Source organism: Chamaea fasciata, unplaced genomic scaffold (assembly GCF_029207755.1).
Source record: "Chamaea fasciata isolate MVZ Bird 193981 ecotype frontalis unplaced genomic scaffold, bChaFas1.0.hap1 SCAF_15, whole genome shotgun sequence".
Taxonomy (NCBI): domain Eukaryota; kingdom Metazoa; phylum Chordata; class Aves; order Passeriformes; family Sylviidae; genus Chamaea; species Chamaea fasciata.
The window spans coordinates 11,833,394-11,849,301 of record NW_027094100.1 but is presented as its reverse complement, the minus strand read 5'-3'; the positions used below and the strand labels follow the sequence as shown (position 1 = coordinate 11,849,301).

Genomic DNA, 15,908 nt, shown 5'->3' with positions numbered 1-15,908 from the left:
CCTGACGCTCCCATGGCTGTGCCGCTCGGACCCAGGGAGAGGCCCTGGCTGAGATTCCCAGGGGAAGGAAGATAAACCTGAAGGGCTGTAGCACACGGGGGAGTGTTTGGACAACCCTTCTGGAGCATTTTAGTGCCCATGGAAGGGAGAAATCCAGAGCCCTGAAAGTCTCCCCCACCCTATTCCAGAGAGAGGGCCCCTCTATGGAGTAGGAGCATCTCTCCAGCCTCCCCACCCTCACAAGGAAGAATTTCTTCCTAAAAAGACATCTCTGATCCAAATGTATCAGCATCACTTACTTGGGATTAGAAAGGTCCCTGGAAGTCAGGTTCCCCACTGGCTATGCACACACACACACACTGGAAGAGATGCTTGGATGCAGGCTCTGGGCCTCCCCAGCTCCTGGAAAACCATCCCGTGATAGCATTGTGGAAGACCGCACACTAAGGTAACAGACCTTTGAGTGATCAAGCCACTGTGGTTACATTTATCAACATGAAGTTCACTTCCCACCTGCATCTCTAAAAGACAAGTATCATGGTACTGTTATTTTGTAGATTAATACCCTTTTGAACACACAAATGACTGGTTTGTCCCCAGTTATGTGACTAGATAGCAGCGCTTTATTCACACCTGGGGGTCTCCACATCCAGCGTCTGTGCTAACCACAGCAGTCCCAGCTCCTTCACTGACACAATACACATCACACACACACCCCCCCCCAAAAAAAAAAATAATAATAATAATAAAAATCACGCTTTGAGGCAAACTGTTACATGGATATATTTATTGCATTGCAGTCTTAGCAATTTTAAATATAAACATTTATACCTGGAAAGCAGAATATTGCAAATTCAGTATTATCCAATATGTTCATAGCAGCATCAGCTTCCTAAGAAACAAAATGTTTAGGAAGACAGAGAAGGAATTACAAGTTACACCCTCATTTATCACCATCTGACCCAAACATGGAACTGCAGCTGTGAAACAGATATTGAAGTCACCAAATGTGACCTTGAGGACATCAGTGATTTCAAGACCGAAGAGTGTTTTTTTTACCTGATTCCCCACATGGTTTTCATGTGCCAAGGTGAGGTTAACTAACAGTCACAAGCCTGGAGAGGGCAGAGGGTCGATGTATCTGCATTACCTGACAGAGAGAGTTTTGATAACAACACTTGGCACTTGTACAGCATTTATCACTTCCCCAGCTCCTCACAAGACAGGCAAGGAGTGCTCTTGGATGTGTTACAGCTGTGGAGTGTCAGGGAGAGGGATGGGAGCGACTTGCCAAGGCCATTCAGTGAGCGAGAGGCAGTGAAGAGAGCGGAATTTGTCAGCCCCTGAATCCCAATCCCACGTCAGTCTGGTGGCTCATGCTGCTCCTCTGCAGCTCCCTAAGGAAGTTTTACAGGTGACTGATTGGTTAACAAGTCCCAACCCCTGCAACTACAGTGGGTGTGTGCACCACTTGAAAAGAGGTCAACGCATCTACTCCCCTTGTAATGTCCATTTTAGTTTTAGGGAAACCAAGCATCTCTCTCATCTCGTCCTCTCAGAATAATGTGTCAGCTGAAGACACCTTGGCACAGCTACACTTTGCTCTGAAGCAGTGGAAATCAGAGGCAATTGCTACAGGAGCAGCTTTCATTTCTTTCCTGAGGGAGAGCACTGATCTTTTGAGAGGAAAAAAGGATGGATATGTTTTCACACAAACTGATCAAACTACTTTTCACTCTGAACGAATACAAGACTGACTGAAAGTCTCAAGTGTACTAATTTTTTTTCAACAAAGTCATCCAGGTGTACACCAGGAACCTAGAAGCTAATAAGAGAGTTATCCGGGAACATCAGGAGGCATTTTCCTTCCCTGACAGGCCTTCACTTCCACCAGCTAAGAGCAAGAGCACTTACAGTGACATCTGAAAGGACTTGTAAACATCATGAGACAAGCATCTCTGCTTTTTCCCCATTAAAGCAGTCCTTTCTCCTGCACCCCAGGAATCCAACAAGGAAAACCAAATCTCTTCCATCCCCACCCAAAAGGGCAAATTTGCTTACTTCCTTTTCCTCCCTCTGGGTTTCCTCTGCAAAATGTTAAGAGGCAGGATCAAACATGTCAGTGATTAGAGGTGGAACCTGGCAGAGACTCCAGGGGCAGCTCAGGTGCTGTGAAAGACTCACAGCATAAGGGAGGCTGCACTCAAGAGCTGGCTCAGCATCCTCCCTTTCAGGTACAGAGCTCAACTGCCCAGTGCTGGCAGGATTGTGCCCAAGGCACAGACTAGAAAGCCCCTTCCCATGTCAAGGAGTTATCACCACCTGAGTAATTCCTCTCCCCTCCTTTGTCTTTGCCTAATACCCCATCCAATGCTACCCTCTGCCAGTGTGAAGCCATTCCCCCTTGTCAATAGCCTCTCTCCATCTTTCTTGTAAGCACCCTTCAGGTACTCGAAGGCTGCAATTAGGTCACCCTAAAGCTTCTCTTCTCCAGGCTGAACAATCCCAACTCTCTCAGCCTTTCCTGGTTTGCATTAGTTTAATTACAATCAGAATTTCCCAAATTCTGCAAAAACTTACTTTTCCAATACTATTTCTAGTCAGCAGCAGCCTTTCCTAGGGTTCTAACAGACTGTCTTAGGATTGCTATTAGTAGAAACTTGAAATTATTTAAGCCAATGTCAAGAAGCAAAAGCATGAACTGAAGTAGTTCTGGGCTGCAGATGCTGCAGTCCTCAGCATTCATATTTTACACTTGGCAGTGCAGGCAGGAGAGAAAACGTCCTCATATTAATTGGCAGTATTTGCAGCTATGCTCTGAGGCAGACACTGGCATATACATGAGCAGCCTCTCAGGCAAGAGCCGTCCTGGCTGAGGGAATCACTGCATCACCTCTGAAAAGGTGCAGGACTGTGCCTTCCAGTTTTATCCAGAGCTTGCAGTGTAAGTTGGTGCTTGTAACTCTGATCTTTTTAATCAAAGACAGGAAGTTTACCTGGAATAAATATCTTCATAAACTCAGTGTTTTCAGTCTACTGTCCCTGCTCCATTTTCATTCAAGATTGTGGATGAAATCATTTCCACCTGTCTTACTCAGGTCAGTGCCAGTAAGAAACAGAAAGGGTGAGTGTGGGCAGAATGTTGGACAGAATGTCAAAGTCAATAAAAATTAGGTATCTTTTTTTTTCTGCCTCATTTTATCCTGCACACCTCCTCACCCAGTGAATCACAGGTGCAAGTGGGTGACTGCAACAACAAACTAGGAAAACCTAGCACCTAGTGAAGGAAAAGAAATAACAAAATTATTTTTCAGAAGTTTGAAAAAATCAGTGTACTCCGAAAAGTAATATTATACAAGATAAATAATTCTTCTAACCAAATAATTTCAAAAATCTAAAGAGCACAGTATGAAAATCAGGAACAGCCAAAGGCTCTCTGGATGCAAAACTGGATGGGGTAACATTCCTTAGGGAAGGGTAAAAACCAGTGGGCACTCAGACCTGCCCCTGCTGAGACACTGCCCCGCTGAGGGAATGCTGCAAAAGAAACAATGCATCCAAACACTGAAGAGAAGAAGCAGATGGAAAACAGCACTCACTGATTAATTCAGTAATCACCTGCAGAGGACATGCTAAGTACTTCACTCTAGGTCAGAAAAAAACCTTCCAGGCAATGAACAAGCTGGACAAGTCAGCTGAGAGAAGAAACCAAACCCACACTTCTTTATAAGCTTTTTCTCCTCCTTTGACCTTACCTTTTCTTCTATCACAGCCTAAGAAGTGTTAGAGAAAAATGAAGCACCTGATCAAAAACATTTCCTAAGAAATAAGAAATTGTTTTAAAACTTTCTCAAATTATCCCAATGCTTCTTCGAAGTTATTGCAGAAAACTGCTCCTTGCAGTAACTGGGTTCCTCACCCCAAAGACACTTTAAGAACCACTGCTGAGCACCAGGCTGGGCAAAGTCCTACAAATACAGGATAGGTGGCAACCTGTGGATCCTTTCCAGGGAGGTTTTCATATCTGCCCAAAGCTTTTTCACCCTCACTGTTGCTCTCTGTTTCTTACTTTTCATTCCTTGGCACAAAGACTTTGGTGTGTCTGTGCTCACAGCACCACTGCAGCAACAGAGGAAAGGCTGAGAGCAAAAAACTTTCTGAACAAAAAACTTGATGTTGAGTTTGGAAAAGGAAAACCATAGAAAGAAACAATCAGAAACAATTTTTAAAAACCACTGAAGACCAAAGCTCATTTGCTTCCAAAGGTTGTTTTCTTTTACTTCTTCATTTTTTTTTTTAACAGATTTAGGAGAATGCTTCAGTGAGGTAGCAGAATCCATTTTAGAACATGACATTCAATTTTATTTAGAGCCACATAATCTGAAGTATTGAACAAACAAGTGACAACACACCTACAGGATCACTTGCTTCATCACAATCACGATGCTTGAAAGAGACAAAATCCGTAAGATAGCATTTTAACAATGCATTTTTAAAATACACAATGCCAGCAAAAGTAGGAAAAGGAAGACATTTTGGAAGATCTGAAGTTGCAGAAGAGGAAGGAGCAGTATTAGGAAGTAGCATGGCAATAAAGAGAAAGGTGGGCAGGAGAGTAGGAAACGAAAGAACCAATAAATAAATCATTAAATCTAAATTGGAAGAGAGCAGTTTAACCAACTTCACAGATGAGAGGAGGAACATTTTAACAATGAGGTAGTGCAAAAAAAGTAGATCAACTATAATCCTTAACCAGGTTTGCTCACCAAGGTGATGATTCTGGAAGAACAGGTCAGGGATGATATAAAAATCAAGGCACAAACTTAAGTCTAAGCACCAGCATTTTTCATAAAATGTAAACAAAGAAACTCGTAGATGTGAAGCAACAAACATCTGTAAGGTTTCAGGGAAAAACCCATTATGAAAGGAAACACTGAGACTTCCAGCAGCAACTGAGAACTTGGGGAAGTGTCAATTGACAAGGAAGGGCAGCAGAGCCACAAAAAAAAATTCATAGTAGCTGCATCTTTGTTAATCCACAAGGCATAAACTAGGCAGACAAACAGAATTAAGAATATGAGGTGAAGAAAAGCAAGAATTCAATGAGCTGTCACTGTGTATCAGTCTGAGGGTGATCTGACACCCTTTGGTCAAATATGAAGGAAAGAGGAGAGGTCAAAAGCAGTGGCCTTTGGTACTAATAGAAAAGGCAGAGAAGAGTCATCCCAAGCAGCTGAAATAAAAAGCAAAGCTGCCAGAAAACTGAGAGGAAAATCCCCACAACCAAAATGTAAGGAAGAAGATATTCACTTGCAATAAAAGCTGCTGAGAAGTCAGAAGCAGAGATAAGCACCTTGTTTTTAGCTTCACATGTTTCTAGCAATTTGTGAGGGTTTTGGTTAGTACATAGAAAACCAACCAGGAAGGGGTGCAGAATGCCAGGACAACAAGAACAGTCTTTGTAAACCAGAGTTTAGAACGTCCTGAGGAGACAAAGTACTGACAGAAGAAAGGAAAAAAAAAAAAAAAAGAAGAAATAAAAGGAAAAACTGCAGAGCACATGAACACAAACAGTAAAGAAGGAAGGAGAAACAAGAACCTCCATGAGAAGAATCTTTTCAGTGCCTAGTCTCAGTTCACAGACGGATAGGATCACAGCAGTAAAGCAATGTTTCAGAAGAAGGTGTAGAGAGTATTTAATATTTTTCTTTTCTTTTTTACCCTGGATGAAACTATTTTGTCTCAACAGTACTTTTTATTCTGTCCCAGGCTGAACTTGGCTTTGAGCTCAGTGGCTGAGCTCATCAAGCCCCATGTCATGTGAAATGTTGACATGAGATTCAAGCTCCCCCAGAGGCAAACAGCTGCTTTGTGTGTCCCGAATGCCTGCTAAATGATTTCTGTGATTCACCCAAACACCAGACACATCCCTAACGACCAAGCAAGCAGAATGCTGCATCTGCAGCAACAGAAATCCATGTCACCCACAGCACAACCACTCAATTTGAAAACTCAGGGCATCTATATGCAATATAAGTCCTGCTATAAAGCAATTTCCCAACTTCAGCTTAAACACACAGAGCTGCTGCAAAGCACAAGGCAGTTGAGATGAACACAGAATAGCAGCATGAAATCTCCTTTGACAACAAAGAGAACAGGCTACATAATGGAACAGCTTCATTTACCCTCAAACTTCTGTAGGTAGGTTTTTTGGAAAGCAGTTTATACCCACAGAACCCTGGCCTGACCTGCAATAATTCAACAGCCTTGCTAAAATGAAACACTGATGAGTTAACTTCTATACTTCAAAACCTTTTCAGGCACATCTCTAAAGCTCAAGTAGAATTAGATGATGCATCCCTCACATGGACAGGAAAGACCCATGAAGATTCCTGCTCCATGAGAACTGCTGGAGACACAGCAGCTCCGGTTTCAATAGAGGGAGCCTGAAAGGTGTTTAAATACAGGACAGGTGTGCCCAGCACAAACACACCTGAAAAAAACACAATCTTTGCCAGCTTCACTGTTACACTAAGTAGGAAGTGGGTGAGATATAAAAGGATAGTTTTCCATCTTCACCCACAGATAAACTCCAAGCAGGGAGGTCTCTGGATCAGCTACATCATCTGCTTGCTGGTGACGCAGGGCCAAAGCACAGCATTACAAAGAGAGCCCAAGCTTTGATACAGGAAATAAGTTACACTCCTGCCATCACCCACATTAAAAGAGCAGGGCACTACAGAGCTAACTATGGCAAAGAGGCCAGTAGCCATCAGCAGGATGTGACTCCAATGTTTTATAAAATATTTCAAAATGACTCAGAATTATGTCTGGAAAAGAGGACATCCATGTAACAGCAGCAGATAAAGTGTAGGTTTCACTAGCAATTTCCTCTTGATATTACTCAGAATGTGCAAAAGAGCATTTCTGATTTATTGCAGGTCCAGATCTTATCCTTAAATGTGTGCCACAAGCAGCTCCTGTAACAGAGTACACCAAAATACTCTTACAAACCCTCTCAATTTAGCTTCTTTTTAAGAAACAGTGGGATCTGTGCTAAACTCCCTCATATCACAGAAACAACTGCGTTGCTGACCTTCTCCTGGGACCCCCAACAGGGATCTAAGGAGGCTGCTTTGGCATCAAGCCCAGGATGCTCAAGTTACAATTCTTTCCCCTACCTTGTGGTGGTAATGGGAAACCAGCCACGGTACCATCCTACTCAATGACAACTCTAAATAGCAATGGGAGCTGCAGCAGCAAGTTCATGCTATCAAATAAATACTGACAAAGGCTCAGCCAAGTCAATGTGCTAAATGGACAAGCAAGACATTCTCTCCTCGGATAAAGATCTGGTTGATGTGGCGTGTGAACACTTGCTGATAATCCACCTTGGGCCGCCTCCTCCTGCGGGACTGGCTCCTTGCCCGGGCCCCCCCAGCACCGGCCCCCTCTGTGTGGGCAGTCCTGCTGCCCACATCAGCTTCACTCCTGTCACCTGGGGGCTTCTTCTCTCCACCTCTGCCCGAGTGTTTCTGCCTCTCACGCTCCTCTTCTGCTCTCCCTCGTCCGGATCCAGCTTTCAAACTCAGCGTCTGAGAGTCATTTGTCAGGGCCAGCTGCTCTGAGACAGTCTTTGAGTCAGCTCCCTTCTTCCCCGAGGATTCCTGCAGCCTGAGTCTGTCAAACAGCTGGAAAAGGACAGTTGTATCTGTGACCACACTTGTAAAACAAGAGAGGCCACTAGTTCCACACTTCTCCATTGTATTTTCATGTACAATCCCAAATCAGCTCACAAGACACAGTGACAAATCTCCACTAGCAATAAAGACCATGTTTGCTTACCAAAGTCAAACAGTGACAGGTGAAGGAGTCTCTTGCATGGTCATGACTGTCTTGATGTGAGAACCAAGGAATTCAATTTGGGGAGCAACACCGCTGTGTGGTAGCCTTTAACTTTGGTCAGGAGAAACAGAGATGCCAAGTTGCTCCTACAGCTCACTTTTCCCCATGTTCTTTTAATGTTAGTTTTAGAGAGATTTCCACCCTCGTGTCATGAATCCCCAAGATAAGGGCCCTCCATTAGCAAAGTCTGTATACTGAAAAACTGAGGGATCTTTTGTGCTCCCCAAAACAAACTAAAAGATGACATGTGGGTATTCTGGGAGGTGAGCAGTCCACAAACAACAGGAAAATAATAAAAGCTACAGCAACAGACCCAAAGCACTGGATGAACTCATTAATCTAAGAATACATGGTGCTGAAACTAGAAAAGAAATTGCTCTGACTCTGGCAGCAGACAAGCTTTTATGAAATAATGACAAATGAGATTTTTGGTTAGCCTCTCTCTTCCCAGCAACAGGATGGAACGCCAATGCTTGTGAGAGTGAGCTAAAGGAACAATGACAACTTGATTATGTTTAACTAATCTTTAAAGAAGGGAAGGGTGGGATCTATCAGAAAACAGATTTAAAGGCAGGGATTTGAAAGCAAACTCCTCACAATGAAACAGTTTAAATGTTTTTGTGATGCTTCTCTGATGTTCAAAAGGCCTGGAGCTGTTGCCATTCAACGGGCACTGCCCTGTCACATTTTTTTTTCCCTTCATTGTTCAGAAGTTCATCTATCATCTCTTCAGTTGTCAGTGTGGTAAACAACTCTATTTGCAGCTGGATCCTAGAGTGGAGACCTTTGGAGATCTTGGGCTTCACAGTACCCAGACTGGAAGCTCAAGTGACCAAAGAGATGTGTTGTTTCTCTGGCTGCAGACACAGACTGTGCCATGAGAAATTTCAGTACCAGAGGAATGCTCTGCCACATTCCCTGGCAAGACAAACATTGACTTGATCAGCCACAGGTGCAAAAAACACACAGAACAAATCCCACATTAAAACCCACAGAGTGAGCTTCTAAAAGCTCAGCCTGTTACCTTAAGCAGTGGCAACAACTCTGATCTGATTCTAAAGTGGAGCTTAAGTAACACTGAACGACTAAAGTACTTTCAGAAAGATCAGAAAACATTTGGGGTATTTTTTTTGCTCAGTTCAAGTTATTTTAGAGTCATCTGTAATAAAAGGAGGTAAAATATTTCAAATGTAAACATGGGCTCCAAATCAATGCTCCCCTTTTATTACTTTGAAAAGGAGATGCCAATTAGAAAGAAAACAGGAGATGTCACCTACTCGGGTCAGTGAGAGCTGAGGTTCTGCATAGAAGGCTTTGCCCATTACTGGTTTCCTGTAAGTCTCATCCACATCTGTCAGGGCCTAAAAAAAGAAAAAAGAAACAGAAAGACCAAAATTAAAATAAAACATGAAGCAGCTTTAGACCAGCTTTGTGTCAAAGCATTATGAAATTATGTTCTGAGAGAAAATCCATTCCAGGAACAAGTTGTGCTTTGGAGCTGGTTTGCTAATCATCTAAATTGTACTGAGGTATAAAAGCGGCAGCAAAGCTCATTCTGCATTACTTGCAAAATCTCTGTGATCCTTGCCTGCAAAAGCCTTCCCTCCTCCCCACTTCCAAACTTTTCACACCTCCAGGTTCACAGATATCTAATAGCTGTACTTCCATCTACTGTCTTTAAAATCTTCACAAGGGAGAAAACAGGGAAAAGCTTTTGTCACTGGCAGCTCAGTGATGTTAGTGAAAGAAATCAGAGAAGCAGTCACCACTATAGAAAGATTGGGTTTTACAGAGAAAGCTCTGGAAGTTTCTGATATTCCTCATATTCCACCTTCCCACGTTCTTATACAAAACCTCTGAAGATGTTGGGAACTCTTCAAAGCTTCTGTCTCACCTAAAACCTCTCTAAGATGGTTAGGCACCTCCCAGATGTACCAGTCCAACACCAAGTACCCCTTAAGTCTGAAACCCAGCACTTGGTGCCAGAGCAAATTAGTTTGTGAACCACAAAACCACATGAACCTTTTTTGCTTAAACTTGATACAAATTTCAAGTTTTCAATATAACAGTTACAAATCAAGGGATGGAACAACAATTACCATATTCCAGAATTTGTCAAAAGCAACCAAAAACCCCGTGCAGACTCCACGAAGCCCTTTGAAAGTTCGGATGTGGACGTTAATTCTGACACCATCTCGGATGCAGCGATGAAGTTCCCCCAGTGGGCTGCCCTCATGGACTAAAAGAGAGAGAGAACATCACCAATCTTCACCAAAATATATAGAATTATAGAATAGAATCATAGAATCGCCTGAGTTGGGAACATTGATTAAAGATCATCTTCTTTCAACTCCCTGCTGCAGACAGGACAGCTTCCATTAGAACAAGGTTGCTCAGAGCCCCATCCAGCCTGGCCTTGAACACTTCCAGGATTGGGGCAGCCACAGCTTCTCTGTGCCAGGGCCTCAGCACCCTCACAGCCAAGTGCTGCTCTCTCTAATCTAACCCTACTCTTTTTCAGTTTGAAGCCATTCCTGCTTTTCCTGTCACTTCACATTCTTGAAAAACCTCTCTCTTCAGTATCAATCTATTTAAAAACCATGTAGAAATCCACTCTATGAACAAGCATGGCAGAGCTTGGCACAATACTTGTGCTCACAACAATAGCAATGAAGAAGCCCCAAGCACTGTAGCACACTGTGGTTGCCATTACCAGACCACCAAAACTCTTCTTACAATGGGCAGAGCCAAGGTTTCAGAAAATATGATGGTTTTGCTTTACACAGCCCACAGCCAAATCAGCCTTAGCTGAAAATCTTTTTGGTACATTTCAAAACCATGCCAAGTAATCCAAACTGTAAATAAAAGTGGTTGAGAGGAAACAGAAAGCTCATGGGGGCAGAGTTAGTTCCACAGAAAAGACAAAAGCCTGGTTAAGGCTACCTCAGATTAGTTATGAGCTGCCAATAAAGAATTGTAGCAGATCTGTTCCTTTTCTTTACAAGGGGATTTCTGAAACAATGAACAACTCAAAATCCTTCAACTTACTAAACGGGACCAGTTTAAACTGATGAAAATGAATTGTTTCAGTTAAGATTTCAGCAGCCAGCTGAACATTTTTCAAAGTCATACAAGCCTTTGGCAAGGAAATAAAATTACTCTAAGGAGCAGCCAGCAATTAAACCATGCTAAACCCCAGCTTTTTTTATTATTATTTTAGAATAATGCTTTTACCAGGGCAAAAGTGAAGGAATTTGGTAAAATGTACAGCTTGCCTGGCTCACACAAGCCTTGTCTGCACACCAGAAATCTTTGCAAGTGTAACTTATCCAGAGGTGTAGATATTATTTACAACTTCCACCCACACCTTGGTACCCGTTTGCTTGTGCAAACACAGCCCCAGGATTGCTGAGCAATTCCTACTGAAAGCCAGGGAAAAGACTTGCTCTAAAATCTCACACATTAATAAAATATGTGAGGCAGAGATGATCTCCCACCTTGTGCCTTAGGGACTGTGGATTCAGGGTTTGCACACCAGAAAATGCTTCCTGTGAGTGCAAAGTGACTGTGTAAAACAGCTGAGCTGCAGGACTGGGCTGCAGGGTAATTCATGGCCATAGCAGGGAAATCTAAACTCATCAGTTTCCTCTGAATTAACCTAATCACATTTAGTTTTTGAGATCCATTGTCTTCTTGCCAGCCCTCTCCAGCTGGATAACTGCAGGAAATTGGTTTCACGCAGAGCATAAGCTGTCTCAGCACCTCCCAGCTTTGCTCAGGGGGTCTTTCCATGAGCCTCTGTGTCCCCTTCAGCTGAACTGAGAACAAACATGTTCTGGATTGTCAGATCCATCACAGGAAGCACAGATGACACCATCATGAGATCAAATTGATGCTTCCAGTCAGAAAACAGTATTTTTTCTAACCAACCCTGAGAACTTACATAATAATTTAAAAATCCAGATTTATTTTTAGATTTTAAGTTCCAATATGCCCTTTAAGTCAGAACTCCATCTACAACTTTTTACAGAATTCTACATCCAACCCTTATTTCCAACTATGCCTCTGCCTCTCAGCACCCAGGAAAACGCTACACAGCTCTACCAAATCTACACTCCGCCCACTTTTCCTTCTTGTCTAAGGTTCTGGCTCCTCCATGGCAAACTTCCAGCTTCATTGGAGCAGAAGGACAGAACACATCATCCAAAAACCCTTCAACAACCTGACATTCTCAGAAAAAAATAAAACATTTATTTTGGGAACACACCTCCTCTGCAAGCACCAAGGGCTGCAATAAGCAGGCTCTGCACACAACTAAATCTGCTTGTGCCTTCTGTGTTGTTAAGGACCAGCATGAACAAATTTTCAGTAGATAGGAAAAAGGGTTATCTAGTTGGTTCTCAAAATCCAACCCTTACTTGTATAAAATAAGCACATGCTTAATACCAGGACTCTGAAAAATGACTCAAAAACTACTGTAAGCAGAGGGCAAGCACCCTAAAAGGGTGAAAATAAAGATCTAAACTCTGGTTAAGTTCAAGGCCTTGTCCTCTATTAAAAGGCAACATTAGTAAAACCTCTAGAGAAAAGCTGAAATAACTCAGAACACTATCAAACACCTTTCCACCTGCCCTGCACGTGAATTCTCTGTCCCCTGGTGAATGCAAAGTAATGACAAATAGCTCCTCCTGAACTGATCCAACACAGTCCAAGTTCCAAACACCTGTGGTGCAGACATCCCCCAGTTACAGGGGGCTTTGGGCTATAAATCCCTCTTAAAACACCCCAGGCTGCTGAATAGCTCTTTCTGTATCAGTTGTGCCACTCTTCTTTGAAGTTCAGACATGGATGTGTGGATATTAAGTATGTGCTCTTAATGGTTCTTAATTTTTACAGGATTTTTTTTTTTCTCAATTTTCATCACCAGTGCAAACTGAGATTTTTTTTTTATTAAGATCTGAAATAAATATTTAAAGTCAGTTTTCTGGAAATCCTGTGCCAACAGAACCTCTGCACTTGTGCAGAACACTAAGTGTGATACTTAAGATCATGCAGCATCTATAGCAATGAACACGTTGTGTTTTAGTGTCTAAGCAAGGAAAAAGTGTTTTTGCCTCGGGCATTCAGGATTGGACATTTGGGGCTTTGCTTTTTAGAAAAAAAAAAAAAAAAGGTGATGCTGAAAAGATAATGTGATTCCAAAATGAACCCCAGTAATTTTAATTAAGTCCACTAACGTTACATCTCACCTGACAGCAATGCCATTTGATTCCTGGTGTGGGGAGGGACAAGCAGCACTTCTTCAGGTTTAGGGCATGTTTACCCTGCCTGCACACATAACATTTTTACAAGAAATATGTCTCATCATCATAGCTGATGAATTTACATCACAGCTGTCTCGCACCTCAATCCACTCAATTCTGCCATCCTGTTACCAGAAATGCCAGTATTTCTGCCTGCAGGATGCTTGGTTAGCAACTAAGTAACAGCAATGTGTTACAGACTCACCCTGTGGTTATGGTTTAACTATGCCCTGGACCGACCCAAATATGGCCCGGAGATTAGCTCCGTTGGTTAGAGCATGTTACTAATATCAGTCTGGTTTAAAATAGTACTTTTGAGAATACAGCACTGTCTCATCCTTTTTCTCCTTCAAACCAAGAGGATGTGTGTCATTAACCGATTAACAGAGCAGAACATCACCACAACAAATCAGTGTCATCTCTGTGTGTGAGTAGCTCTGTGAAATGCTGTTCTTCATTCCTGCACACCATTTCAGAGGATCGTGGAACGGTCTGGGTTGGGAGGAACCTTAAAGTCCATCTCATCCCAATCCCACTGCCATGTGCAGGGACACCTTCCACTACAGCGGGTTGCTCCAAGCCCCATCCAATCTGTCCTTGGACACTCCCAGGGATGGGGCTTGGAGCAACCCGCTGTAGTGGAAGCCACGGCTTCTCTGGGCAACCTGTGCCAGTGCCTCTGCACCCAAGTGTCATTTCCCATCAAACTAAAACATTCCCCTCACACCAGCCACCCACGCCCCGCTGTCACCCAAACCGCTTCCTCCAGCCATCGCTCTCGGCTCACCCCCAGACTCCACCGCAACTCCACGCCGGGCCCAGCCGCAACCCTGGACCCACCTCAGCACCACCCCGGCCCTCAGGCCCTCCGCCTCCCGCCCAGCCCCGGCTCGCAGCGGCCGCCCAGCCCGGGGCCGCACTGCCCGCGCCCTTACGGGGCATCCTGGTGAGGACATTGCGCGGTGCCCGCCGCCGCCGCGTCGCCGTTCCGCCTTCAGCCGCCTCCTGCTCGGGGCCCGGGTTCACCATGAGGCTGCGGAGGCGCTGGATGCGCTCGGGGTCGGCGGCGGGCGGGCCCCGGCGGGACCCGCGGGCGGCGGTGGCACCGCGGCGGGCGGTGGCGGCGCGGCGGCCGCCCGGGCGGCGCAGGCCGCGCTGGAAGCTCTCGTACTCGGCGAGGTTGTTGAAGCAGGGCGCGGCGGGGAAAGGCAGCGGCGTGCGCGGCGAGTAGAGCGCCAGCAGCGGGTCGAAGCGGCTGGAGCTCACGTCCAGGCGGCCGGGGCTGGGCGAGCGCCGGCGGGAGCCCCGCGGCTCCGCGCCCGCCTCGTCCTCCTCCATGCCGGGCTGCGGGCGGCCGCTCCGCCCACGGCCGCCGCCAGGGGGCGCTGCCGCGCAAGGCCGCGGGCCTGAGGGCGGGGCGGGCCTGAGGGCGGGGCGGGCCTGAGGGCGGGGCGGGCCTGAGGGCGGGGCGGGCCTGAGGGCGGGGCGGGCCTGAGGGCGGGGCGGGCCTGAGGGCGGGGCGGGCCTGAGGGCGGGGCGGGCCTGAGGGCGGGGCGGGCCTGAGGGCGGGGCGGGCCTGAGGGCGGGGCGGGCCTGAGGGCGGGGCGGGCCTGAGGGCGGGGCGGCCGCCATGGCGGGGGCGGCCCGGGCGGGGCCCGCGGGAAGTGCGGACATCTCCCGGCTGCGTCCGGCACCGGAGAGCGTCCGGCAAAGGCCGCACAGATGATGAAGGGGCTGGAGCATCTCTCTTTTATAAGAGACACTGAGGGAGCTCGGCTTGCTTAGCCCAAAGACTCAGAGGAGGGTATCTAAAAGGTGGTGCCAAACTCTTCGCGGTGACAGGGCGAGGAGCAGCGCACGTGAGCTAAAATACAAGGAATTTCACCTCAACACCAGGAAAAGGTTCTTTACGTTGAGGGTGGCACAGCAGTGGAACAGCTGCCTCGGGAGGGTGTGGAGTCTCTTTCTCTGGAGACATCCCAGACCCACCCGGACACGTTCCTGGATAACCTGCTCCAGGTGACCCTGCCCTGGCAGGGCGCTTGGGCTGGATGATCTCCACAAGTCCCTTCCAACCCCAACAAATCTGGGATTATTTTCAGTTGCCCCCCACTGGTGTAACTCTCCCCTTGCAGCTCACTCTGGGGACCACCCCTGGATCGGGGACCAAACCTCCTTGCCCCAGGCCATGAAATCCCCCCGGGCAACAGGCAGTTGCAATGTAATTTGCAGTTTAATGCATAAAAGGATACACAGGGCAGAGTCACTTCACTGAGGAACAGCAAGGAAACACTTTTTTATAGGTTTTGCTATGATGATTCGCCACCTCCATTTATGTTTCATAAGGGGGTTCCCTTAGCTTTAATGCTTCTTGTTACGGCAATAAATCAGCCACAGGCTGTTCACCAAATTCAGAGGGAACCTCTTTCTTCACTGGGTCACAGAACAGGACTCCTGCAGTTACAGTAATTCCCGTGTGTTGTGTGTGCCACCAACACCAGGCTGCTGTTTGACCCTTGGGAATATGCATCCATATGTGAACAGCTATGCTGACTTATTCCGTATTATTATGAGTTAATTAGAAAACACGATGACCTAACACAGACCTATTTTTTATATACACACACAATATACATACATAAAGATACTGTAGAATGTATCAGGCAGTCGTCATATATAAAATAAAAAACCTATATAATA

The 15,908-nt window shown here is 45.5% G+C and overlaps 1 protein-coding gene across 1 annotated transcript; it reads right to left on the bottom strand.

Moving 5' to 3' along the window:
- Positions 1–772: 772 nt before the first annotated feature.
- On the bottom strand, positions 773–14,546 carry LSM11 (LSM11, U7 small nuclear RNA associated). Its single transcript, XM_066197133.1, has 4 exons — positions 14,144–14,546; positions 10,005–10,144; positions 9,183–9,266; positions 773–7,691 (listed from the first exon to the last, which is right to left on the bottom strand). The coding sequence occupies exons 1-4, from the start codon at positions 14,544–14,546 to the stop codon at positions 7,305–7,307; spliced, it is 1,014 nt and encodes a 337-aa protein (XP_066053230.1). The 3' UTR covers positions 773–7,304.
- Between the last annotated feature and the right edge of the window lie 1,362 nt (positions 14,547–15,908).

Excerpts from the sequence above, each read along its gene's own strand:
- LSM11 (XM_066197133.1), bottom strand. The coding sequence starts at position 14,546 with ATGGAGGAGGACGAGGCGGGCGCGGAGCCGCGGGGCTCCCGCCGGCGC. Across the intron at positions 10,145-14,143 it reads TGTCCTCACCAGGATGCCCC|TCCATGAGGGCAGCCCACTG; the intron begins GTAAGGGCGCGG and ends TCTCTCTTTTAG. Across the intron at positions 7,692-9,182 it reads CTCAGCTCTCACTGACCCGA|CTGTTTGACAGACTCAGGCT; the intron begins GTAGGTGACATC and ends GTCCTTTTCCAG.